This window comes from Colias philodice, chromosome 2, assembly GCF_061535455.1.
Source record: "Colias philodice isolate Cphi_HAF_F1 chromosome 2, ilColPhil1 Martin Lab GWU primary, whole genome shotgun sequence".
Lineage (NCBI taxonomy): Eukaryota > Metazoa > Arthropoda > Insecta > Lepidoptera > Pieridae > Colias > Colias philodice.
The window spans coordinates 10,073,738-10,101,405 of record NC_143087.1 but is presented as its reverse complement, the minus strand read 5'-3'; the positions used below and the strand labels follow the sequence as shown (position 1 = coordinate 10,101,405).

The 27,668-nt window shown below is 37.3% G+C and overlaps 1 protein-coding gene across 9 annotated transcripts in view; it reads right to left on the bottom strand.

Annotated features, from left to right (window-relative positions):
• Positions 1-9,489: 9,489 nt before the first annotated feature.
• GckIII (Germinal centre kinase III) overlaps positions 9,490-27,668 on the bottom strand; it is an 80,888-nt gene continuing 62,709 nt past the window's right edge. For 4 of the 9 annotated variants that reach the window (XR_016317280.1, XR_016317284.1, XR_016317282.1 and 1 more), the window contains 11 exons: positions 22,137-22,353; positions 16,859-17,151; positions 16,422-16,567; positions 15,638-15,846; positions 15,092-15,207; positions 14,087-14,266; positions 13,681-13,776; positions 12,624-12,734; positions 11,475-11,542; positions 9,650-9,774; positions 9,490-9,513 (listed from right to left, as the gene is read on the bottom strand). Coding sequence is in view for 2 of the 9 variants with exons in the window: in XM_089708305.1 (XP_089564431.1) it covers positions 9,765-9,774; positions 11,475-11,542; positions 12,624-12,734; positions 13,681-13,776; positions 14,087-14,266; positions 15,092-15,207; positions 15,638-15,846; positions 16,422-16,567; positions 16,859-17,151; positions 22,137-22,353 (1,446 nt within the window). In the remaining 7 variants the exon portion in view is untranslated. Of the gene's footprint in view, positions 9,514-9,611; positions 9,775-11,470; positions 11,543-12,623; positions 12,735-13,680; positions 13,777-14,086; positions 14,267-15,091; positions 15,208-15,637; positions 15,847-16,421; positions 16,568-16,858; positions 17,152-22,136; positions 22,354-27,668 lie in introns of those variants that run through there. The other 5 variants (XR_016317286.1, XR_016317287.1, XR_016317281.1 and 2 more) reach the window with 4 other exon arrangements.

Sequence of the window (27,668 nt, the reverse complement as noted above, 5' to 3'; positions counted from 1 at the left end):
AAGTTCAGAGTAGGCGTTAAGGTGATACCAAGAAGCTCGAGGTGGTTAGTTATCGGCACGGATACACCTTGGAAATTCGGAGTCAGGTGGAATGGACTCCGTTTAGCGGAGAATAGACACGCCTGGGTCTTAGACGCATTGAACTTGACCAGATTGGCATCGCCCCAGTCGGAGACCGCCTGTAAGGACAAGTTCATGCGATCAACCATCGCCTCCCGTAGAGACTGAATTTGTGCCGTACTGGCTCGCGCGCTGGATACATATCTCTCCACAACAGTGCTATCGTCTGCGTACCCATAGATACCGGGTTTCAGCAGATCGTTGATGTGTAGCAGGAAGAGTGTTGCGGAGAGAACTGATCCCTGAGGGACTCCGGCATTTATAGCCATTTGGTCGGACGAGCAGCCGTCAACGACTACCCGGAGCGACCGGTCCCTCAGAAAATCTGAGATCCAGGCGCAGAGACCAGTTGGCAGACCGTAGGATGGAAGCTTGCCAATAAGACTATCATGCCAGACCCTATCGAAGGCCTTTGAGATATCAAGGGAGACAGCAAGTGCCTCACCATGATTCTCGATGGCCTCGCTCCAGATGTAGGTGGCGTACGCTAGAAGATCCCCAGTGGACCGGTTTCGGCGGAACCCGTATTGACGGTCACTGAGGAGGTCGTTTGCTTCTAGGTGTGCCAGGAGCCGGCTGTTCAGTACACGTTCCATAGTCTTACAGAGTATGGACGTGACTGAAATTGGCCTGTAGTTTGAAGGATCGGCACGACTGCCTTTTTTGGGCACAGGCTGCACGTTGGCAAGTTTCCATGATTTCGGAACTATTCCAGTCGTCAACGAAAGGCGAAAGAGGCGTGTCAAAACAGGAGTAAGTTCAGGCGCACAGGTTTTGAGAACTATGGCTGGAATTCCATCAGGGCCACTGGCTTTATTCACATCAAGATTCCGCAGCGTTTTAAGAACCTCCGTCTGACGGATGCGAATTTCCGGCATTTTCGCCTCGCATCCAGGTAGACTGGGAGGTTTCGCGCTTGCGGGATCCAGACGAGAATTTTCCGCAAATAGAGAAGCAAATAGGTTCGCTTTCTCTACGGCGGTGTGAGCCAGCGTCCCGTCAGGTTTCAGCAGTGGAGGAAGTGAGGGGCGGCAGAAATTCGATTCAACCGACTTTGCCAGGGACCAAAACGCTTTACTGCCGGAGGGGTAAGAAGCCAGTTTGTTCCCTATGCGGCTAACGTGGTCGAATTGAGCTTTCCGTAGAGCCTTCTTGCAGGACTTGGCAGCCCGGTTAAAGGCTTTCTTCTTTTCAGATACGTCCCTCGCTTTGCGGTGTCGAGCGTCAACCCAAGCCAGATACGCCTCTTGCTTTAGCGCTTCAGCGCGTCTGCAATCGGCTCTGAACCAGGGCTGAGCTTTGCCGGACATGGCTACGTCGGAGAATGGAATAAAGTACTCCATTCCCTGTCGCAACACATCAGTCACAGCATCCGCGCAGGTCGAGGGGTCTTCAGAAGAAAAGCAGACAGGCCGCCAAGGATATGATGCAAAAAAGGAACGCATCTCATCCCAATCTGCTGACTTGTATTGCCACACGCGCCGAGAGCCCTTAGGACTGGGATCGGGCGGCGAGTAGACAGATACAGATTTCACCAGACAGTGATCGGAGCTGCCAAGCGGCGAGGAAATCGCTACCGAGTAACGGTCTGGATCTGTTGTCAGCAGAAGGTCCAAGCAATTGGCTGTGTGGCTCTCAACATCAGGAACCCGCGTCGCTCCTTGAACCAGCTGGGTGAGATTCAATGCTATAGCAAGTTTACGCATCTCTCTCCCAGCGAGGTCAGTGCACTGGTATGGGTAAAGCCACTCCTGGTGGTGGGCATTAAAATCCCCCAGTAACACAAGCTGAGCGGAAGGGTATTTGTGTTGAGCAGCGTCCGCCGCCTCACTTAGGTACTCTGTGAGCCTGATCGTCTCCTGGTCTCCGCTGTGCGCTCGGTAGACACATGCATAGAGAAGTTTCTCTGGGCCTGTGTCCACCAGCATCCATAGTACGGAAAAATGGGGGTCTTCAAGATACCGGAGACGCCGACAACAGATGTCGTCTCGGACGTACGCGCACACACCTGACCGAGCTTTAAAATTGTGCTCCAGGGTGTAGCTGGGATAGGATAGGTACGCCAAGTCAGACGGACATCTTATCTGCGTCTCCGTGAGGAACAAGATACAGGGTTTATGAGTCTCAAGGTGGAAGTGGACTGCAGCGAGATTTGAGTGGAGACCTCTGATATTGGTGAGGTCCACTTTCAGCGAGAGGGAGTGCTGCCGCTGTGCAACTTTACTTCTGTATCTTGCTTTTTTCATAATTTGTTTGGAGAGTGAAGTAGGTGTGAAGACGGCAGTGAATCGAGGCGCTTTACAACTGGACCTGAGACACACACTTAGAAGCCGCAATGACGGGGACTAGTCTGGAGACTGCGGGGACGCCCGAGCCCCCCCAAGTTGTCCATAGGGCCCTCTCATCCGGTCGCCAACCGGCACTATGGCGCAACTTGGGATTTTTCGCTGGTTGGCGGGGCAGCCTTTCACATGTGGCTAGCACGCTACTTGGGCCCCCTACTGACCAGCGGTCGGCCAGCGGTGCACCGTGCCTCGGATCCCGCTACCCTCCATGACTAGCCACCGGAAGCAGCAACGATAGTGTGCGTCAGATCGTCCCGATTGTAAAAGCGCAACTGATTCGACCCGTCTTCACCATGGCTACATCAGCTTCTTCATGCCGGAACACGAACGCTTGGCGACACGTCTTCAGCTGATGGGTGGTCATTATAGCCGCGACAACTGTCTCCCACCATGTCACCTGTTTAGCACCACCCAGGGGCCACGTGTAGGGTTTCTGAGTTCTGGGTATACTCCTACGGACGGAGGTGACTCGGCCCCCAAAAAACCCCCCAAACACTTGCAAATTCATTTAACTACCACAAATTTTCTCGCACATACAAGCTCTTCGAAACACTACATTTTCTTGATCATCAAAAAACTGCAAAAAATTAGAGAAACCTCTCGTTTCAAGCAAATCATAGTTGCATACTTTTTTATACTTATTTAAAGTTTTTCCTTGTGAGTTGTGATACCTAAGCTGCTCAGAATACCTACAGTTTTATTACCCACTGCATGAATCATTGCAGAACCTTTGTTGTATTGTATATGACTGATCCGATCCGGGGTTTTTTACTGATATATATTTAGGTCAGCGAGGAAAGTGACATATTTTTAACACTATGTTAGGTGATAATATCCTTCCTTGAGAAGATTAAAATGTACTTTAACAATTAAAATCGCATTCGACGATTTGACGATTTCAGCAAGATTTACGCGACATAATATTTTAGTAGTAAGAAATTCAACATAATGAATAAAATAAAAGAAGGCATCTTATTTTCCTAATAGAAAATTATTAGGTAATATTTTGATTTTCTTGCTTATTAATTATTAATTAAATGTAAGACCGATTATGATTCACATTATGAGGATGAGTTGTCCGTATTTAAGCAAAAAGGAACCACCCAGCAAAAACGCACTTCTGAGATATCAAAGGATTTACAAAAACATTTGCAGCCCTGTTAGATGAAGTAAAATTAAAAGTTATTTTATTTAAATTCATTGATAAATGACTTATTTAAGTATGTGTATATAAATTTGCTCTGAATATTCTTAAACTTTCTAGATAATTAAGAAAATGTGCATGTGGTTCCTTTTAACATTTATCAATTGATAGGTTTTCTCTTATACAAAAAGGAACCACATAACAGGGATTTAATGATATAAATGAAACTATGTATTTATAATATAGTAATTAAAGCTTTAATTAATAAAATATATAAAATAATACTTATATAGGACGTTTATTCGACGTTATATTATCAAATTGGATTTCGAAATCCACCGTGTCTAGTCCATCTATGTGGTCTTCTATTGTATCATCACTAATGAAACCGTTATAAAAACTGTGCATCTTGTGGAATGAGATGTAATATGGACTGAATATCGCTAGAAGGTGAAGAAAGCTTCTCCAGAGGCAGCGACGTATAAGGTTCTTCGTTATCTTCTGTAATAAAAAGAAAAAAGCTTTAAATCAAAATAATAAAGCCGCGTGGCTTTTATACGTAGGTAGGTATATGGCGACAGCAAAATATTATTAGTTCTTATAAAGCCGTGTCCCTACTAGACGACTAAGTATGTTGTATGTACATGCGCCATGTACAAAAAACTGGCTAAGTGTGAGTCGGACTCGCGCAACGAAGAGTTCCGTACCATTATCTATAAAAACGCCAAAAAAATCACGGCTTATTGTATGGGAGCTTCTTAAATATTTATTAAGCTATTGCATAGCTTCTATCGCGGGCCTTGAGCGCGGGGACCGAATCGAGAAATTCCGTTACGAAAAAACCTCACGCTCTCCACTCCGACGGGCTCGGAGGTGTGGCTTGAAGACATGCTATGCAATAGCATTACCGTGGCAGTCCCCGAGTGCCACACGTCTTTTTTTATTCTGTTTTTTAGTATTTGTTGTTACAGCGGCATCAGAAATACATCATATGAAATTTCGACTATCTAACTGTCACGGTTCATGAGACAGAGGGATAGACAGACGGACAGCGGAGTCTTAGTAATAGGGTCTCGTTTTACCCTTTGGGTACGGAACCCTAAAAATCATACGCAACAGTGGCAACCCTAGCAAAAAATTAAATAAACTTGTTAAAATTTTGAACTTCGCAGGCTAGGGCCTTGTTCCGGTCAAAACAGTAGCCGCGCGAGTTTTAAAATCAAACAAATAATTATATGCGCTGAATGATGTGGCTGAATGTACTGTACTGAATCTGAATCTAAACGTATTTTACCAAAATAGTAGATAGGTACCTAGATCATCGACAGTTTTTTTTTAAAACAGGGTTTAGACTTTAGTAGTTTCATCTCACAATGACAGATGAATCGTAACAAAATGATCTCTAATTCGACTCGCCGCGCCTTCGTGAACAACGACATTGTCGTTAAAATACGTAAATCCACAGAGGATTCCACTTGTACTTACATTAATGAACTATCTTCTTAAAATCACACCACAATCGGGAATGAATCAAAAGTGGATAAAGCGTACAGCTGCATCTCAGATTCAATAAGTACTTAAATGCATTAAATAAAACTACTTACCCGTTGTATCTTCATTATTATCTTCGGTGTTCGTCTCCAATGCTTTTCTTACCAATTGCTTGCTTATTTATTTATTACTAAACATTTTCACATTTAATTTTAAAGGTAATTAACAAAAGCAATAGAACTTACTTCGCGGAGGAAAAAAACACCGTCACGTATTCGAACTACTTCGCTGAATGTCACCTATATTGACAGATGTTCGACGTTTTACTTAAAAAATTGGAGTTTTGCACTTAAGTAATGAAATACGTTGTTTAAAGATGAGAAGCATTGTAACAAGTCAAGGCATTTGGTTCCATATAGCGATGATGGGTTTCAGAATGTTTTACAATATTTATTTATGCATAATAGAACCGAATGCTTGTGGTTTTATTTTGCAATAAAAAATTACTTACAATTAAATTATGTATTTATTTTACGCATAACAATACCACAGAAACCTGGTTCCATTTTGTGTATTAAAAATAATTGTTATTAATAGAAATATGTGTAATGTATAATGGTACCAAGTAGGTGTGGATCTGTTTTGTATAAAATGACATGATAGTAATATCGTTTATTTGTTTGAACAAAGCAGTCCCGTGGTGCTGTGGTTCGGTTTTGCTTAATATGGTATTATTCGTTGTTGCTGGTGGTTCCTTTCTGCTTTTAGTATACCTTGTTTCCAACGTAAAAATCATGTGGTTCTTGTTTGTATAAGAATTTAGACCACTTTTGAATGAGTATTCTTCAATAAAAGCAAAAAACGAAATTTGTCGAGTGGTTCCATTTTGCATAAATACGGACAGTTATAGAAATTAGAATAGTCAATTGAGATGTACCTGAATGCAATGAAAGCTTGTCCTGGCTTTATCCGGGTAGACTTTTTAAATTTCATAATTTAGTTCCATCATAATCCAGGTGGACACATACCATAAGAATCTGTTCAGTCGTTCTTAAGTTACAGATTTAACTATAACAACATCCATTTAAACATATAGATGAGATATGAGTCTGTAAATGGCTTGGATTTACTAGTTCAGGATCCATCGCCCATTTTTGCAAGTGATTACTATCAAGCTAATTTTCCGTGAGAAGCTTTGTTTTGATGAGACGACCAATAATTTCCTGTACGAAACTCTCAATTGCGGTAGCTAACTGAGGTAACAAGGATAAAATTTTTTGATTTGATGGTTCTCAAATATTTATTACTAACTGAATTTTTTTTTGTTCAATCTCCAAGATAATTATCTACTACTATTATCCATTCAAACTACTACAAATTATTTTTTACAATTTCATGTCATAGTATAATAATTGAAAATAATTTTATATTTCGAGGTAAGATAAAATAAAACAAAACACATCCAAAATTAAATAACTTCTTTTATTTCAGAGTCAAATTTGTTTCTACATAAACGTGTTAGAATGATAGACGCCGTAACATTAATTGACCATCACTAATGGTACGCGTCGATGTTAATACAGTGCATCAGTGGAGGGCCTTATTTTTTATTTTTTATATTTTATCTGTAGCGCGCAACTTCACACGTCATTCTGACAGCCCGCATGCGCATACCACATGTATTTCGCAACGTCCTGTATAAAACGCTATTTTATATCACAGTTACAGATGTTTCATAAGAATGTTTATACGGCTCGTATCGGAATGACGCACGCAGCGACGCTTAGCACTATTACTTTAATTAATATAGATTTATCGACTATGCGCATTCACATAATATATCCGTACGACGCTCACCCGCGAACGGTAACAACTACGAACCACTACCGAGCTTGGAGCCGTGCTTTCAGAACACCTTCGGACGAACCCTCACAACACTCGCTGTTTCAGAACGCGCGTTTCACACGAACGAAGGAAACACGCGTATACGGTGAAACAGGGAGTGTGAGAGGGACGGCAACAACAAATATATAATACAAAGCGTTTAGTTATTGGTCATTCCGGCCCCGTCTCACGCCGACGTCACATCAACTACCGACGCTCGAACACCCTAATTTTAATCAATAATCAACAATTATTCGCCCTTCTAACGCTACACGCTTTAATATCGAGTGGAAAAATATTATTTTTTCTGATTTTTTTCTCCATCCAAATAAACATAACATCTCCATGCTGGACACACATGGCAAAACAAATTACAAGGCGAGGCGCGTCGTGGAAGAGGCAAGGACTTAAAACTACGCGTCTAAGGCAGCGTCTGTTCGCGCGGCCGATGGGTTGATGCTCTTGCTATTTAGATTACAGATAAAATAAAACGGCTGTGTATCTTTTAAGAAAAGGTAAGTACATACATGAAAGAGAAAAGAATTGAAAAAAAATATACTCTTACAATATTATTACAATTTACAATAGCATTATCAGCAAGCGCATCGACACATCCGCCCTCACGAGAATGACATTTACACACTTGTGAAAATAAAAAACAATCGTGCCGTCTCACTCTACCCTAACGCATTTCACAGTATCGGAGCGAGAGGGCACGATTTTAATTTGGTTCTCTCCTACGATTCACAAGAATCACCTTAGATTAAGGAAATCGGTAATACTATAGTGTATGAATTCCACCAGAGCGTTTATATGATGTATTGAAATGTTTTGGAATGTGTGCACCGCGCACACTATCACATAAGACAGACACACATACAAACTCCTTTGGTGCAACAATCTCGCTATACAAGTAACATCGAGCCGCTTCCACGACGCGGTTTATTGCTAATATACTATATTCGTACGCTTATAAGAACACTTCATAAACAGCATCTCTTTATACACTACACAATTTACACATTTATATGGTTTACAATTTTTACACAGCAATAATAATTGTTTTTGTAGTCTTCATATTATAATATATAAATCTATAATCCGAATCGCTAAATATTGTCGCATATATAAGCATGTTCATACAGACACCGAATGGTCGTTGGTGCCTCAATACTATAAATTCACAGTATCAGTTACGCCTCCCCGTAATTTAATAATAAAAATTAATATTTAGCAACAAGTGATTCGATATTACACATCTCCGTTAGTCGCGGATTTATATTTCCCTAAATAACCACTAAGAACGCTAACTCAAAACTAGACTATGAAAAAAATAATAACAAAAAAAACTTTTTTTTTTTCAAAACGGTCACAGTGCATCTCCACAATGAAAAAAGGACGTAATTTCAATAAAATGGGAACAATAAAATCTATAAATGCTGACAATTCTGTCTTTTGTCTGGAATGACACTAAGAAACACTAGCGAAAAATCAACACATTCAAATTTTTAATAAATACAATTAATTTTCAAGATACCAATACCCCAACTACGGTTAGTAAATTTTAAAGACGAACGTATGGCAAAAATATTGGCGATGTCCCTCACAAATATAAATAAAAGTGTGACGAACGAACCGAACCTCCAAACGACAGGAATTAAACTAAGTGACAGGGCATGCGTTACCACGTATTAAAATTAAAATAAGTGAAAAAAATAGACAAAAAATGGTACGAGAACAGATATAGTATCCGTTGCATGATATTTACATAAATAATGCACATAATTAAATAATAAGACGTAAAAATCTTAAGCATTCATTACGTTATTTCTCTATGGCATTGCAACTTTTGTGACTCGATTGCGGCTACACTACTCCGAACACAATGTTTTCACATATTGCTTTTATAGGAAGACCATTTTGGTATAGTTACAATATTTAAATTTTACACACGTAATAACAAATTGCAATTAAAATAAAGAAAAATGCTAACACAAACACCAAAAAAAAAACACAATTGATCACTAATAATTAATAATTATAATTTTAGAAAAATATTTTATCATTAAATAAAACATAACAAATTTAAAGCAGTTTTATATCGCATTTAATTATCATGTAAACATTTTACTTTACAATACTGAACAGTCGTTAGGATGGAAACAAAATTTTACATATTGTCAATTGGATTTACGAATGTATTGTTTGTTTGTCTTATTTAGTACGTATACGTGTGAAATTTGGTGAGATATCATAATAGTATTGTGGTACGATGAGGCAGTGCCGTACCGTACAGTGCGGTACAGTCTCGTGCTGTACGTACGGTACAGTCCCGTGCTGTACGTGCGGTACAGTCCCGTGCTGTACGTACGGTACAGTCTCGTGCTGTACGTACGGTACAGTCTCGTGCTGTACGTACGGTACAGTCTCGTGCAGTACGTACGGTACAGTCCCGTGATGTACGTACGGTACAGTCTCGTGCTGTACGTACGGTACAGTCTCGTGCTGTACGTACGGTACAGTCTCGTGCTGTACGTACGGTACAGTCTCGTGCAGTACGTACGGTACAGTCTCGTGCAGTACGTACGGTACAGTCCCGTGATGTACGTACGGTACAGTCCCGTGCTGTACGTACGGTACGCATTCGTACTGTACGGTACGGTACGGTTTCGTACTGTACGGTACGGTTTCGTATTGTACGGTACGGTCGCGGTGTGTGACTGTGTAGCCGCGGGAGGGAAACGAGAGCACAGCGACGCGGACGAGTCCAGTAGGGTAGGTTACATGTCCCTGGAAAATAATATTATATTAGTACACATACTTTCTTGAAACTTAATATATTAAGGTTAATATAATTTTAAAATTACTTATTAGTGTTAAAAATTAATTTTAAATTCAGTTGAACACGAACGAGTTAAAAGTTTCGATAGTGTTAAGTTTTCTAGATAAAATTCTCTACGTTTTATCCTCGAAACTTATAAGATTTTATGAACATTAAATATTTTAAACAGGTATTTGAATAATTATAAATCATATCCCGATGTACAAGTAAGAAAAGGATATTTTTTATAGTTACGTTGTATCATCTATTATAATTTGGTTTTAAAATGGAAAACATAAACATTCAATTGTATTATTTTAACAGACTAAAATTAAATAGCAATAACGAAAATGCTAAAATGACTAAAATTCTGGAAATACACATCAAAACACGTTAGCACGATATTGTTATGAAAACAATATTAGCAGAAACATCCTGTTTGAACATTATAATTTATGTGTGTTTTCTTAATAATATTCGAGTGCAATAATAGCAGTATAATTTCTACATAATATACATATTAGTCTAATTACCTGAAGCAAATAGAACCTATAGTAGAGCCATTTTAATAGGCAACATTTGACAGTTCAACAAAATTCAACAACGTAACCTAGTAACGACAACATAGAATAACATGATATTTCTTTCTGAGATCTGCACATTTGCTTAACTTTTTTCAATAACGATTACATATTTATAATAATAATGACCGATACAAGTAATTTTAAGATTTCATTTTACTGATGAACCATTCTAAACATAATAAACAATTTCTGAATTGAAGAACTGACGTCGCTACAATTTTGTGTCAATAAACCTTTTTTCTTTTTAAATACCAGAGATGTTACTCTAAAAATCGAGATCTGACATCTAGAATCGAATGAATTGATTACTTGTGAACAAAAATCATCATAAATTAATAAATTCGATTTACAAATGTTTCAAATCCGTATCGATTAATTCACTTTAATCGATGTTTTTAAGCAGGTTACCTCTCTTGGAAGATAAAATTGATAGACGTCAAATGTTGCCTATTAAATTGGCTCGACTATACTATACTTTATTCTATGGGAGAAACAAAGCAATGCATAAAATCATATTTATAGTAATGTTATCTGCCTGACCGTTTTTTTTTGCGAATGTATGTATATAATTATTTGGCTGTTTTTATTTATAAACTACTGCACCGATTTTCATTTAGCTATCACTAACGGAAAGTGCGGTCCTCGAGGAATATTTAGTATATAATTTTTTAGGTTTCATGGAAGGTTTAAGTATATAATTTGTAAAATTTAACCTGCGGGTGGAAAGTTATACTAATATTATGATAAAGAAAATGACATGTGTAGTGTATCTATGAAATAGAATATACACATTGTTTCACATACACATTAGTCGCGCCCGCATTATTGAAAGAAAGAAGAAGAAAGAAAATACATTTATTTTAATGTCTTGCCACACAGGAAAAAAACAGAGAATAGTAAAATACAATAAAGTTTATAGTTGTGTATAGTTTATTATTGAGTGTAGGAGTAAGCCAGTGCAATTCTACCTTAGAACAGTAGAACAGTACAACATGTATATAATTTGTTAAGTTTAAAACTGCGGGTGGAAAATTAGCAACACTAATACATATATTAGAATAAACAAAAATGGATACCGTACCTACCTCATCCAGTGGTGCGAGTTGTGTGCGGGCGGCGGCTGGTGGGACTGCGTCGCCACCCTCTGGACCACCTGCAACAATATGGGATAAATAAATTAATATTTTCAGGACAATTTTTCACACACGGCACGATCTGATCCCATACTAAGCTTTCGCTTGTGTTATGGAAACCAGATGGCTGATAAACATACATATATAATTTTAAATAAATACTTTTCTAGATAATTAACACCCACACAGAGCAAACATCTATGTTCATCACAACAATTTTTGCCCCGGGTGGGAATCGAACCCACGACCTCTGGCTTGGTAGGCAGGGCCACTACCAACCAAGCCAACCAGTCAGTCAAAAAAAAATTAGTTTATTATAAATGATGAAATGTAAACATTCATAGTGATTCTGACTTTGAAAAGGTTATGAATGTCTCGGAATATTAGATATTACATTATCATATCTGTATAGTAAGCATTAGTAACAGCATATTAAATTTACAAGTTCTGGCAACGCCAGAACCTAACATTATCGGCACGGAATAAGTTATTTCAATTATTGCTTGTTGCAGCGTTTACTCTGCTCAGAAATCTTTTCAGCGCATACTTGCTGCACGCCGTTTAGATGTACCAGGCTGTAAGGATTTTTTTTTTATTAGTAATAGGGAAGCGCTTGACCACAATCTCGCCTGATGCTAAGCTGAGATGTGGTCTAACATGGAACACGCTTCCCTAGAAGGTACCTGCCCCCCTAGACAAGCGGCTTTCTATTAGCGTAAAGTCTAATAGAATAGATTATGAATGAATGAGATTGACGTTTGATTACGACGACGACGACGATTGATTAAGTCAATCTCATACATTCATAATCTATTCTATTAGACTTTACGCTAATAGAAAGCCGCTTGTCTAGGGGGGCTGTTCACTCTACGCTTGAAGCTAGTGCATTAGGGTTCATACGCATTATGCGGGTAACCGCATTGCGGGTAGCCGTCCGGCTGACCGCAAGCACAATTATGTACGTAATATTCATTTCTATGCGCACTGTGCGGTCTGCGGTAGCCGCATCGCAGTGCGCATAGAAATGAATATTACGTACATAATTGTGCTTGCGGTCAGCCGGACGGCTACCCGCATAGTGCGTATACGCTCTTAGTGTACCTGTTGCACGAACGCGCGCGTGAGGTGCGGCGCGCTGCGCTCGGCGAGCTCGAAGGCGCGTCTGAGTTCTTCAATCGCAGACGCGCTGCCCGGCCCGTGCTTGCGGGATAGCTGCAATGGACCACATTATTATTATTTTATTTTATTTATTAAGCTATTGAATCCAGAAATTCCATAACGAAAAAACCTCACTCTCCCCACAGGGACGGACACGGAGGTGTGGCTTGAAGGCATAGCATGCAATAGCTTTACCGCGGCAATCCCCGAGTGCCACACGTCTTTTTTTTATTTATTTTTAGTAATCCAACAGTTTTACATGTAATAAGATTTCACTGTTTTATTGTTTAATTGTACAAATTGCCAATAAGGGCATTATTATTCAAACATTTATTTCTTAAAATCGTTCTCCTGATAATAAATAACACATAAATAAAGGATTATCGAAATTATTTTTATATATTGAGATAGAGTAGTTTCTGTTTTAATAATGTTCCATATAGAAGCAAAACTTCACATCCCAAACGTGAAATATCGAAGATCTCGCGCAAATAGTACTTGCACGATTGCATTCGAGACAGGGAATTTATACAGCGAGCACATAAATAGCAAATTTTAATCCGACTCGAAGGACCAATATATACGGATTTATGGTGACCGTGCAAGAATTATAATATTAATATCGTCTATAAATCATTAAAATGTAGTATCATACAATAAAGTTAATATTTTTTTTATACTTAATATTGTCATTTCAAACTCAAACATTCATTTATTCAATTAGACTACTATTTAGTAGCACTTTCGAATCGTCATTACATAGTATTTTTTTTTACATTTACCACCGATTCGGAAAGCAGTATCTATGGAGAAGAATCGGCAAGAAACTCCATAGTTGCTCTTTTAAATAATGTCAATAAATTTACATAATATGTAACTTATATCTACCTAACTACATAATATGCCAAAGAACTGTCCTGTGGTTTTTACGCGACAACCCTCCATGGGTCTTTATCGTCATTAAGTATGGATAGAGAATAAAAGAGAAAAATGTTCCTACCTCATTGAGTAACGGGTAAATAAGTTGCTGTAGATAGGCGTGCCGTCGCACTTTGTTCTCTTCGTTATTTGATCCTCTGTGGTCCAACGGTGACGCCTGGAAGCAATAGCAATAATATGGTGAGCAATTAATTCTTTTTCAGTGCTTATTACAGCGCATATAACTGTAACTTTAATAAACACAAAAATATAACTAAACAATTGCTATTTCAAATCTATATTGATATCATTTTTATTAGCAAAAAGTTATTATTAACTAAAATCACACACATCTACAGTCACATTTATAATATGGACCAATCAACAAATATCAAAAAAATGTTCTCTTTTTTTAAAAACACATAAACCAGTCGAAAGTTAAACGTTCCAGTTTCAAATTTTAAAAAATATTACAAATCCAAACTCACTGGCTTATTATAAACGCCACTATCCCTATTGGCCGCGTGTTCCCGTTCGGTGCGCTCCTTCCTCTCCTCGCGCTCCCTATCTCTGTCCCTTTCTCTCTCCCGCTCGCGGTCGCGCTCTCTGTCTCGCTCCTTCGTGCTTCTCTGTTCCACGGGAGTTGATACGATTGGCGACTGTCGAGACTGGAATAGAATGAGTTATATGTTAAACATTTTAAATTAATTGATAGATATGTAGCGATATTAATCCATCAGTCCTCGGAATCACAGACACAATAGAAAATCTATTGTGTCGCGCCCCGATCGGGCCTTACGGTGGTCAATGGGTTAAATTAAGATTTTATGTAAGGTTTTGTCAAATTAGTTAGAGCGGTCACACCGCAAAGATTTTCCGGTTTTGGTAAAACGAAATTAGCTAGCATGTATCTTTGCGACGCTTAAACAACTGCTTGGTGTAACTCGGACTTCGCATCGAATCTTTCCGCCTCGTCTCAGTGGTTGCAACTTGCAAGTACGATGCGGCGACGCAGCGCATTGCCGTCAAAATTATGATGATGATAAGTATATGTTAGATAATGCAACAACACCGCTTTGGCAATAAACCTGCTGCAATGCCTCGTGTGTTCCAGGAATTTATTAAACAAGGGAGTCAGTAGGATGCGGGTGTGGTAAGAAATATTTTCACTACATAAAGTGTACTAAAAAGCTTTCTGTATATTTATCGAGGTTCCAAATTCTACTGCAGCTTGTGCTTCGGCTATATGATGTACTAGCTTTCCGCCCGCGGCTTCGCCCGCGTTTTAAAAGAAAAACCCGTTCCCCACGGGAACGGGTTTTTCTATTTCCGGTATAAAACCTATCCTATATGTTAATCCAAGTTACCCTTTATATGTGTGCTTAATTTCATTGTAATCGGTTCAATAGTATTTGCGTGAAAGAGTAACAAACATCCATACATACAAACTTTCGCCTTTATAATAGTATTAGGAAGGATTAGGATATACATACGGGCTGCTTGTCCTGCGTGTTGTTGTTGAGCGGGCGGTCGGCGGGCGGCTCGTCGCGGAGCAGCGCGCCGTTCTGCTTCGGCGCCGCGCCCGTTGGGGACGTTGGGGACGCGGGACCTGGAATACACATACTCATTTATAAAACTTACATGCTAATACAATTCAATACCAAATTCTAATCTATACAAATATTATAAAGCTTAAGAGTTTGTTTTTTTTGTTTGAACGCGCTAATCTCGGGAACTACTGGTCCGATTTGAAAAATTCTTTAGTTGTTAGATAACCCATTTATCGAGGAAGGCTATAGGCTATATATCATCACCCTAAGACAAACAGGAGCGGAGCAATGCGGGTGAAACCGCGGAGCCCAGCTAGTTGTAAATAAAATCCCCGTTGTCATCAGTCACATCTATTCAAATCCCCATACTCTCACAGTGAGCATTGATTGTCCCTGAATCGGGACCAAAATCATTACCAAAGAGGAGGAACTAAATCAAATCTCATAACTCACGCGGGTAAAACAAAAGAAACAACAAAGGCAACTCACGCGGGTCATCATGCACGCGTCTCTTTTCATCATCATGCACTCGCCGCTTCTCGTCGTCGTGTACGTGCGAGTTTGCGTGCGAGTGCGAGTTGGCGTGCGAGTTGGCGTGCGAGTGCGCGTGCGAGTGTAACGCTCGCGCTCCGCCCGCCCCGCGTACTGTCATTATCCACGGCTCGTCCGCTTCACTATCACCGCGGCTCATGTCTTCGCTGTAATGTACAAATTCAAGTTTAATATATCACATAAACTAATTTTTTATTGAAGTGAAACTTCTTTATCGGGGTTGAAAAAAAATTGAGTGTAACATTTTTTCGTTACGCGTGACATTTTTCCGTTACGCGCCATCTTTTTCTTATCCCTATCACGCGTGATTCGACGTATTTCTGTATAGTTGCATATAGTAAATTATTTTTCGAAAAATAAGGTCATAAAGAAGTTCCACTTCGTACGTACACTAGTACACGCACACATTTTTTTAGTTTAGTGACGCTTTTAAAAGTTTAAAAAACAAAGAATAATTGGGCAGTGGTAAATCATTTCGATCGACGTAGTTACTTATCATTTCTATAATTGACAGTTTTATTTAGAAGATAGAGAGAAGTAGACATACATACGATAAACTCTGTTCATGGTTACACAAATAAACAAAAATCCTTTCAAATACTATAATAGTACAGATAAATGTTGCCAGGTTTATTTAAAAATGAATACATAAACCAGAACATTTACTACAAAATATATAACAAGGTTTATTATAAAGAATATGTAGCAATGCAGTACTCACGAGTCAGAGTTCTCAGATTCCGTTTCGCTCTCCTCGCTCCTCTGCGACTTCCATTTCTTATACCTATCTATAAGATCCATTAGATACGAATTCTTTTTCGCCTTTCTGATGAATTGAAATTTTAGCAGCTCCTTTGCTGTCGGCCTCTGAAATATTACAAATAGTCTTTTAATATTGTTTTATTTTTAATAATTTTTATATGAAAACTATATTGAGATGTTAATTGCATTCATCTATGCATATATAGATGAAATAACAAATAAAGCATAAGTATACATTTAATATCAAAAGGAACTAAGAAAATGTCACAGAAAATATAAATCTCAGATAACCCAAAAGAAAAATTCCAGCAATCATTTCACGCCAAAAAACACCATAAAATGAACTACCACTAGACCGCTATATCCCCTCGAGGGCAAACGGAATGGACTACATACATTTTCCGGGTCCTTATTGAGGCACGCCTCGACGAATTCTTTGAAGGGCTTCGAGTAACTGCCGGTCAGTTGCGGGGGGTTGTTCTTCGGTATAAGGAACAGCACTCTCATGGGGTGCAGCTCCGAGTTGGGCGGTTCACCCTTGGCCAGTTCTATGGCGGTGATGCCCAGGGACCAGATGTCCGCTTTGCTGTCGTAGCACGACTGTTTGATCACTTCTGGCGCCATCCAGAACGGCGTGCCGACGAATGTGTTTCGTTTGCTTGTTGTGTTCGTCAATTGGCCTGCTACACCTGAAATTGTAATAAAATGATATAAATTATTTAACCGACTTTAAAAAAAAAAGTAGGAGCTACTCTTTTATAATGGCCGGTATATCTACAAAATGCGGTTGTGAACGTATGAGCTAGATTCGCATAACGTTCGTAAATAATAGTTATTAATCAATGCAGATTAAGCATATTTCCATAGATATCCATACTAATATTATAAATGCGAAAGTAACTCTGTCTGTCTGTCTTTTACTCAATCACGCCTAAACTACTGAACCAATTTGCATGAAATTTGGTATGGAGATATTTTGATACCCGAGAAAGGACATAGGCTACCTTTTATTGCGAAGTATGTACCACGGGCGAAGCCGGGGCGGACCTCTAGTTATAATATAACATCAAATTCAATTACTACAAATTGTGAAACAACAGCGCTCAAGTTTTGATTTCTTTACGTTAGTTTCAGTCGAAACTTGAAATTTTAGCGCAAATGCCTCGGGCGAGGACCTATCATCGAGTTTGATTAACTTTATATGCTAAGTAAATATTATATTAATAATATAACAGTTTCTAAGAGGGACCTTGCTACCTGGTATGACATTAAATTCATCGAGATAATCAACCCTAACAAGAAGAGGATACGGCAAAAAGCTTATTATCCCAACAACGATAACTAAAGAGTCAAAAGCCTTAAGAGCGCATATTCTATTTAACGCAAGTCAAAAACTCCGCGATCTATTACGATAGATCGCGGCTTGCGCTATCCTTTTACTATGAACAGCATAGGTCCGCAGGAGAGCGCCGAGCAACATGTCCTCTCTCTGGAAAGGCTCGCTGCCGACTGATTTTAATCGGGTCGCGCGCAGTGTTTTATAGTACTTTAAAAAAATTTGTAGAAAAATAATAGAGGTACCTTAGTTGATTTTTTAAATTTTATCTTATAAGTAAGACATTCTTTTATTGCAATACGTATAAATTATATTCAATAAAGTCAAATATCTTGGTGAAAATAATCATTTTGTCGACTATAATTTCTAAAAAAATTCACATTGTTCGGATTTTAATTTCGTAAGTTAGGAGTCCAAAATAAAAAAATCTTTTAACTAACTATTTTAATAAGGATTTTTGCAGTTAGTTAAAAATAATTGTGTGTTAGATCTGTCAGCAATTTCAGATATTTTTAGCTTCGAAATTGACACTAAAAGTGAAATCAAGTAATCATCGGCTCAGTTATCTTGATGGTATTCAGAAATACTGTATTAATTGAAAAAAACTCTTAACTAACTACATAGACAATAAAATTTCCTAAAATTATTAGTAATTCATATGTTTGTAAGATAAGTGGTTGATGGACAATCTGGTTTGAAAAATCACATATTTGAGCCAAACAGCGCACGGACCGCGTAAACCCTCTTAATGCAAAATAAGCTCATTTTATAACCAAGCGCCGTCCAACTTTAAGAATAACCAATATCACAGAATCATAGGCTTGCAAGTTTTACAATAGATTTAAAACGAGATAACAGCAACTTTCAAACACGTCCGACGAACAGCCCAAAGGCAATTGCCGTCTAACTTTTATTTCCTCAGACATAATAAAATAAGTTCAAGCGGTGCCAGCGCTTTACAACTTGCAAATAGCACGCTACATACAAGGGTGATGTATTGTGTACATGTCGTCGTCATCTGGTTGAATCTGCTATTTGATTGAATGACTAGCGCGTTTATTGAATGTCGACATTCAATTGAATTACTAGGCAGAACGTTTATTTTATAAGCGTCACTCAACGTCTAAATATTAATCGTATTGTTACATAGCCCTAACGTCCACAAGTAGACGCTTAAATGACGTTCAGCCAACACAGTCATGTTACATGTACAACTTGACGAGTTGTATTTTAGTCATTCAATCAAATAGCAGATTCAACCGGATGCCTGCGACTTATACCATCATATACACTATACAGTCGGTCCCCGAATGGCGCTAATAGTTATTGAATGTTGGCTGTCAGCCAGTGCGGGTCCAATTGAAGGGTAACGCAGTGGGTGTTGAGGCCTCTATCAACACTACACTAGCATTGAAGTATTCGTCAACAAAATTAACGGTTCCGACGTCTGTGTACACACACGGGATACGTAAGTACATAAGATACATTCCGAGTAGATTAAACACACTTTCGGGCCATTGGATTAGCTCTATGGAGAAAAGTATTTCGGTGTTAATGATTGTTGAAGACATTCTGATTCAGTATCTTTGTCGCGTTAGAAATAATCACTACCGATTATGAAAAAGCTATTTAATGTAAACGATGTCTTATTAATTATTATTAATCGTAATTACATTGAAAACATTACCTTTTTATGTTTTTAACGCTATTAATCTAACATACACAAACTTTAATGTCATCTTACACCAAGCTACCAAGGACGGACATAATTCTTTAACTTAAAACTATTCATTGCATTTAAAATAAATAGATTTCGTGATCAATCTTCGCGCGCCGCTGATTTCATCCCGGAAGAGGTGCAGCGATCCGTCTTTTAGCTGGTGACGTTAGTCGATCATGATTTATGGATATCGAATGGTTCCTACTTTAGATTCGTTTTTAATACTTTTCTAGCATAGGCACTAGCATCTTTAATATATCATTTTTAGAAAAATGTAATCGACTCTTCCCAGAGTCGATTACATTTTGACAATACACACAACACATAACGCACAACACGAATACACACAACGCACACAGTAAATAGTTTGTTCTATGTTTGGTTGGTTGAACGACCTAAACTCAGGCACTATGGGTCCGATTTGAAAATTTATTTCAGTGATAGATAGCTTAATTATCGTGGAAGGCTAATGGGCATATATCATCATACTGAGACCAATAGGAACGGAGTAATGTGGGTATATCACAACATAAGCAAGATACCTATAAGCGAAAATTAATCACTACATAGTATAAAACAAAGTCGCTTTCCCTGTCCCTATGTCCCTATGTCCCTATGTCCCTTTGTACGCTTAAATCTTTGAAACTACGCAACGGATTTTGATGCGGTTTTTTTTAATAGATAGAGTGATTCAAGAGGAAGGTTTATATGTATAATAAGATCCATTAAGTAGTGGAGAAGTACTGTTATTTTTGAGGTTTCTAATGTGATGTCGTAAAAAATTACATTTATTCCGCTTACATTGCAAACGCAGGCTGAACCCTACGAGTTTTATCAAAATAATGTACTAAGTATTATACACATTGAAAAGGTCTACAGAAAAGTCCGCGATGGTATATGTCTATCTCTTATGGATAACCCACAATAACTTTTTTTTGTCATTTACTTTTTACGACAAATAATGGCTAATTTTCGAAGCGATTTTAACCAATACAGCATTAATCCTTAAGCAATTAAATACCATGGATACATTGTTCATTTAATATAGATCTATATGGCCCTTTACACCGCATGATTTAAGTGAATATTTTCGAAGATATTACAGATTTAAAAATTGCGGGACGTAGCGTTTGCGGCCGCCCGGCTATGTATTTTATACCCGTGCGAATTGCGATGCCGGAGCGGGCCGCTATATTTTTATACCTATACAACGTTCACAATTTTTCTGTAGTGTATTTAGTATCAGCATTGCACCCGTGCGAAGCCGGGGCGGGTCGCTAGTAAATAATAAAAGCATACATGAAAAGCTATATTAAATATAACTTTTATGCTAAAATATAATTTAATTGCCTGACGTATAATCAACAAAGACGCCGGAAGAATAGAGCTATAAATCTATAATTATATCGGAAAAATAACTTTCAGCTGTATATAATAAACTGGCAGATTTATTGATATTTAAAACTATCGTTAGAATATTTTGCGATGAAATATTTTAATGAACATGATATTATGAATAGTAACGCAAATTATACATTTTGATTATACATTCTTCAGGGACTCAATTAATTAATTACCTACGTTATTTATCAATTAATCATAAAGGTCTGTTTAGTTTTAATTTATAGATAAGAATTACAATTAACGTATATTCTGATTTCGTGTATGACGATTGTATAACGATTTTTATTTACAAATAACACATTTTTTATTTTTTAACCGACTTCAAAAAAAAGGAGGAGGTTATCAATTCGGCCGGTATGTTTTTTTTTTTTTTTATGTATGTACACCGATTACTCCGAGGTTTCTGAACCGATTTACGTGATTCTTTTTTTTGTTCGATGCGGGATGGTGTCGAATAGGTCCCATAAAAATTTTATTCGGATAGGCCCAGTAGTTTTTATTTTATGAGCATTTTTGTCTGTATTTGTAAATGTTGCAAGTGCAAGTTTGAAGTCGGTTGTTTTTAACGCAGTTATCACTTGTAAACAATAGCATGTTTTTGTTTTCTTTGTATTTTAATCGCTCTTTAAAGTTTAAACGCACACTGGACTAATGGTAACCGATCGTGATTATTCTATGGCTAATTCCATTCATAATATATTGTTAGACGAAAACAAACAAACCCATGTTTATTATTTCAATGATAGAAATAGATAAATAAACCAAGAAAAGTCGAGTCGAAATACATTTGCAATAATTTATATTTCCAACATCTGCTGATCAATAATATCCAGCACGTACTCAACGGAATCTCGATGTAATACCGATATTATATCCGCTTAATAACTTTGAAAGAAATCTACTTTCCAACTATCTTTGTTGGGAATCTTTCTTATATAATGGGAAAATTCTCATATCAGGCAGACGAAAAAAAGGATTTTCGATACATATATAAATTAAAGGTACTTGGGTTACCTAAACTAAAGGTATATTATGGGCTACTTTAACATAATAATTGCATTAAAATTTATCACAAAAGAAAACTATTAGGTACTATGGCTATAACGATTATCGCTAGACCCAGATAATTTATCCATTTAGAACACTACCTCGCGTACAAAGCACTCCCTAATCCGTATGGTAAGAAACAAGCCTAACATTCAAAAGTTACTTACCAAAATCCGCCAATTTGACATCTCCCATTTCGCTGAGCAACACGTTCGCCGCCTTTATATCTCGATGCAGCTTCCTCTCCGAGTGCAGATAGTCCAAACCACGCAGAACTTCGCGCAGTATGACAGCTATGTGCATCTCTTCGAAGCTGCCGGCCTTCATCAGGTCTAAGGCAGACCCGCCGCCGAGGTACTCCATTATGATCCATAGTTTTGTTCCCTGGAAGGAGTAACATAGAATTTAGTAAGCTAGTCGATAGTAGGTTTTGTAGAGAATATTAGCTATAGGGAGTTATTAAATTATCTGCATTTTGAAGTGCAATAAAGATTGGTCCTTTATTCCTTCACGAACTAAACTTCTGATTATTTTTATGCCAAAAATTTCATAAGTCCAAAAATATACAAATAAAATGTTTGTATACGCATTACAGTCAAGATACGAATGTAGAAATTTTAATCAATTCTATAAATTCCGTAGCATCGATTCACATACGTTCCCTGCATCCGAGTGCACTCCACAATTACCTACAGAGCGATCGATCAGAACACATCTCAAAAGTCACTCAATTAACGAACTGTTACCGTACGTACAGAGGAACAAGATCGACTCGAGCGTAATGAAGATTAACGATCACGTCACACTGGTCCACCGTGTTCTGGCCACTGCTAAGTAATCATGAGATTGATTTTAATTCATCTTCATGATGGCGATAGAGATTAACATCATTGCGGCTGCCAGTTTTATATGTAAAGATAGATAGATACCTGAGCAAATTATGTATGCTTATTGCTTAGTAATTACGAACGGTCTATAAGGAACGTTAGAATCGAATGATGTTGTCGTTTTACAAGCTTGTTAAAAGGCTCGTTGTCTAACATTCTCCATCTATATGTGTAGAAGTTATTAATCATCAAAACCACATCTTTAATCATTGCATTAACTTTTTTTGTCTATGAATATTAGATTAACGTTTTAATTTTAACTGCAAATTAAAACTCAAAAACATAATTAACAATTAGGAAGTTCACACCAAATACGTAGTCCTCATTACGCGCTACGCTACATTATACCTCCAAAGTTTGGACGCATATTTAACAATAAAACCGTCGGCACCGTGGGGAGTGCTCAAAATATGGTTATGATAGTCTCGGGTTATATTTTACTGGCATCCGCACATGTGAATGTTATACGGAAGAGGACAATAGCAGGAAAAGCGGTGGCGCACGGTTCCGGTGCAGTTAACGCCCCATCGGCTATCATGACAGGGCCTGCTCTATATAATATGCGAACGAGCTAACTGTACTTTGAAACCTTCTTTGGAACGTTATGGTCCAAATTTACAATGCAATGTTGCATACAAACATGAAACATAACGAACAGCAAATGGATCATTAACTTATGATAAAATGTTTTATGATATATTCAATATTGATCATTAAGTAAAATATAGCATGTGTTAAATATAACAAACGTTTATTAAATTACATTTAAATACATATAATAAAACATTTTATCCTTTCAGTAGAGAATCATACCCACTTTCCTATAATTCCACAGAGACAACATATTTTTTCAGACCGAATACTAGATACAAAGGAAAAATTCAGAATAGCATTTACATAATATGAAGTATGACGAGCTCGTCAATCGCGAAACATGTTCCGTCACAAAGGACGACACAAATCCAAAATAATATACATAATGCCGGTTTGTTACATTCCCATTTACATAACACGAGGGACCGGTGTGTTATTAAACCCGTACCAAAAATTTGCAAAAACTTTTTGGGTCTGTTTATTTTTGGCAGCCCTAAATCGGAAGTTGTAACCGCATGCAATATTTTATATACAGTATTACGTATATCAAGTACCTACATTTTATATGAACCCAAAATGCGTTTCGTTTACATATATATTGAACAAAAACAAATATTCTGTATTTCATATGAAGATACCGCACACAAAGCAAAATGTTGGTAAACAATATGACAGAGACTATTTACTCACACGACATACGAACACCGTTCTTATTTGACGAAAAAAATTCGACAGAGATCCTTAACCGCGCGGCAAAAGGTATCAACACAAAACACCTGAAGATAATGCCGTGTAAATACAACATTTATACAGCGTTGTAGCTATCTCGTCTGGCAAACACGCTTTAACGAATGTTAAATAAAATGAGAAGAACAAACGTAATATTCTTCCCGTCAGATTACGCGGCGTAGCGCCTCAAAGTAAACTCGGCATTTACTCAGTCGCAGGCTGGCAATCGACGCTCTCTTGTTTTAACGTTTGCGAACGTTTCATATTAAAAGTGAGCCCGAATGAAATTAACTTCATGTTCATAAAAGTACGAACACCGACTACGGCACTTGTATGAATACATACTGCGTCATTTACATACGTACGTAAATAATGAAGACATACAAAGCTTTCGTTTCTTACGTGGGGATAATAATTAATAATTCATTTTTGTTTGGTTACTATCATGTAGAAGTACCTACCCATTCAACATTTGATATCATTTTTATTAAAATTTAAAACATTAGGCAAAATCTTGAAAACCCTTTAAAATTTATTAGTTAACGTGCCGTGTGGTGGATTTTCTTCAATGTAGAGTATGTGAACGTGAAGCCCTTTGTCCTGGAACAACCTCACTTGACCCCTCGCGAGCGAACTTAGATTAAAAAAAAGTGTAGGTATAACTTCAAAAGGAGGCAGGTAAATCTCTTTGTAGTCGCGAAATCTTAATCAAACACTCCACTACTACGTTACTTTACCGTTTTATTTTTTGAAGCAATACGCGAAAGCTCTCTGTAGAACTTTCAATATGTATATGTAGTTTTGTAAAGGTGTATTAAAGCTACGTTTGTGAGTAAAACAAGGCAACAACCTGACTGTTTAAACAAACGACGACTAATATTTTGATAAAAATAAATACTTACGTAATATAGTCATGAGTTAATTAAGAATAGGAATAATATTAATCTTATTTAATAACTCAATATTATTCAATCAATACTGGAAACACTAACGCATTTTAAAGCGTAAATAGATTAAAATGAAAGAGTATTTGCCTATAATCGGATTTAACGCATTGGTAAGCACGAGCCATTTTAAAATATATATGTTTGCAGTATTTCTAGATTTTCTCGGCTTCAAACCTATTATGCTATTTATATTAAAAGTTTTCCCATGAAATAAGCTTAAGAAATGCACATTCAGTCTTTTGCTGTATACAGTTTCTGCAAAACGTGCAATTTAAAGTGGGCCTGTATATAATTGCGTATTATTTTAAATGTGAACATTAAGCATACATTATAAATACACGTGAACAGTTTCATATTTCAATTGCCAATGCACACTACTTTTTTCAATTTTTAAAACTACTCCGTTAAGTAAATAACCATAAATTAATCCATCCCATAGGTATCCGTTACCATGGCAACACGGAGCGTCGGTCAAAGACCTCTCCGTCGCGACATCCAAAGTAAAACAAGAATGCAGAACTATCAATTCTAGAGATATTTAAACAGGGGTGTATTTACAAAGGCAATGTATTGTGCATACTATTTGTGTATTAATTGGGGATGATCTCAAACTCGCATGATGAAAAGCGAACTCCAAACTCGTTAATTCATTATAACTTGATTCATTATGGCCGCCTTTTATTGTGCAAAGTTTGGGAGAAACGTTTAATCGTATCAGGCGCTAACGCCTAACACGCGACAATTATCTATTATTAAAAGAGCTTTCAGTGTAAATAAATTTGTATTAAAGATATTTTTAACTCAATTATTATTCATTGTGCCGTCAACATATATATTTATTAAGGCATTTTTACGACTTATCACTACATAGTATAAAACAAAGTCGCTTTCTTTGTCCCTATGTCCCTTTGTATGCTTAAATCTTTAAAACTACGCAACGGATTTTGATGCGGTTTTTTTGATGCGGTGATTCAAGAGGAAGGTTTTAGTATATAATTTATTAGGTTTTAGACAAAGCAGGCGAAGCCGCGGGCGGTAAGCTAGTAAATTATAAGACCTAAAGTTAACAAGTTCGGAAATTAAACAGTTACCATAAATAAATGTACCTATTTATTCAAATTTCAAATGTAACAATATTTATTTATCACTTAATAGCTTACTCAGCACTTTTTTTCATCGCCTAACTTCTTATAAATACGGGTTTAGCCTAGTTAATACAGTAATATCGTGGTTCAATGTATTATAATACATAATATATAAATAAATTTAGCTATTTTTATTAGACACTGATTTAAGAATAGCTTTTCTGATTATCCATGTAATTAACATTCAAAACAGACACACGGACAAAAAAGAATTACATAGTAAATCACGGAAAACTACTATCTACAACAACCATATATTACATCCAATAACATTTAAGTAATAGTATCCACTGAAGCCCCTAGATCCTTAGACTTGCACGCAACTGAACGAGTAGCGAGGGGCAAATTTTTCCGTTTAACTAATTCAAGAGACTCGTCGCCATGGCAACGCTTAGAGGGCGTCTCCTCGTCTTCCATCGGCCTATATAATTTACCGCGTGATTGGATTGCGCTAGTGGTGTAAAAACTTCTGTTTTTGGAACATCTAATGTAATGGAATTCTTTTTGGTGGCTGCAGATAAATTTCTTACAAGATCGTGACTGAAATCAAAACTAAGAAATGATTTTTCTTTCCTTTATTTGGAAATTGGGGTATTTATCCATGAAAGATGACTTAAAAAAATTGCTCCTATAAATAAGTGCCTATACACAATTTCTATAAAGCACAAAATTTAGTCAAGTTATTAATTTCAAAACATATTCTGAGATCTATGATTAAAAAGAATTTATAATACAGCAGACGAAATACAAATGTTTACTAGTCTGGCTTGAATTCAATCGAGGCTGGATTTTATTCAGTATGCTTGACAAGAAAATCAAATTGAAATATGGATTTAATATTTGCCGTTCCATTAAATTCATAGAATCACTCCATTCTTGGGCTACTCTATCGAAAGGAAATACAATTGTTAGTAAACAGGCACTGTAAACATTCCGAAGCCAATTTCCAATATTTGCTATTGGAACTTCGAGATCCAACTTTTCAATCAACAACTAAATTAATTCAATTCACTTCAAATCTACACCAGCGGCGTACGAATGAATTCTGATTGAAAAGTCGCTAATGGATTTTTAGCACACGTTTCCCTTATCCTGGCGTAGAAATAAATTGATAAAATCAATTATGCCTGACAAAAATTAGTGCAAAACTTTTGGTGAAACAAACAAACAAGAAGGTAATTTTTGCATTGATTGATAAAACTTTTCCGAAGGTAGAACTAATCAGGAATTTGGACGGAAACTTGCTACTTCAAAAAATTGGCAACAAAGCATTTAGCTATACAATAAATCTTTGTTCCTACTATATCGTGTGACGTGTCCGCGAAGTTAGGCTCGTCAGAGAAGTTACTCCTCGGACGTCGTCTCATTTGTCATCTGGGGCAACGGGACCAAAGTTC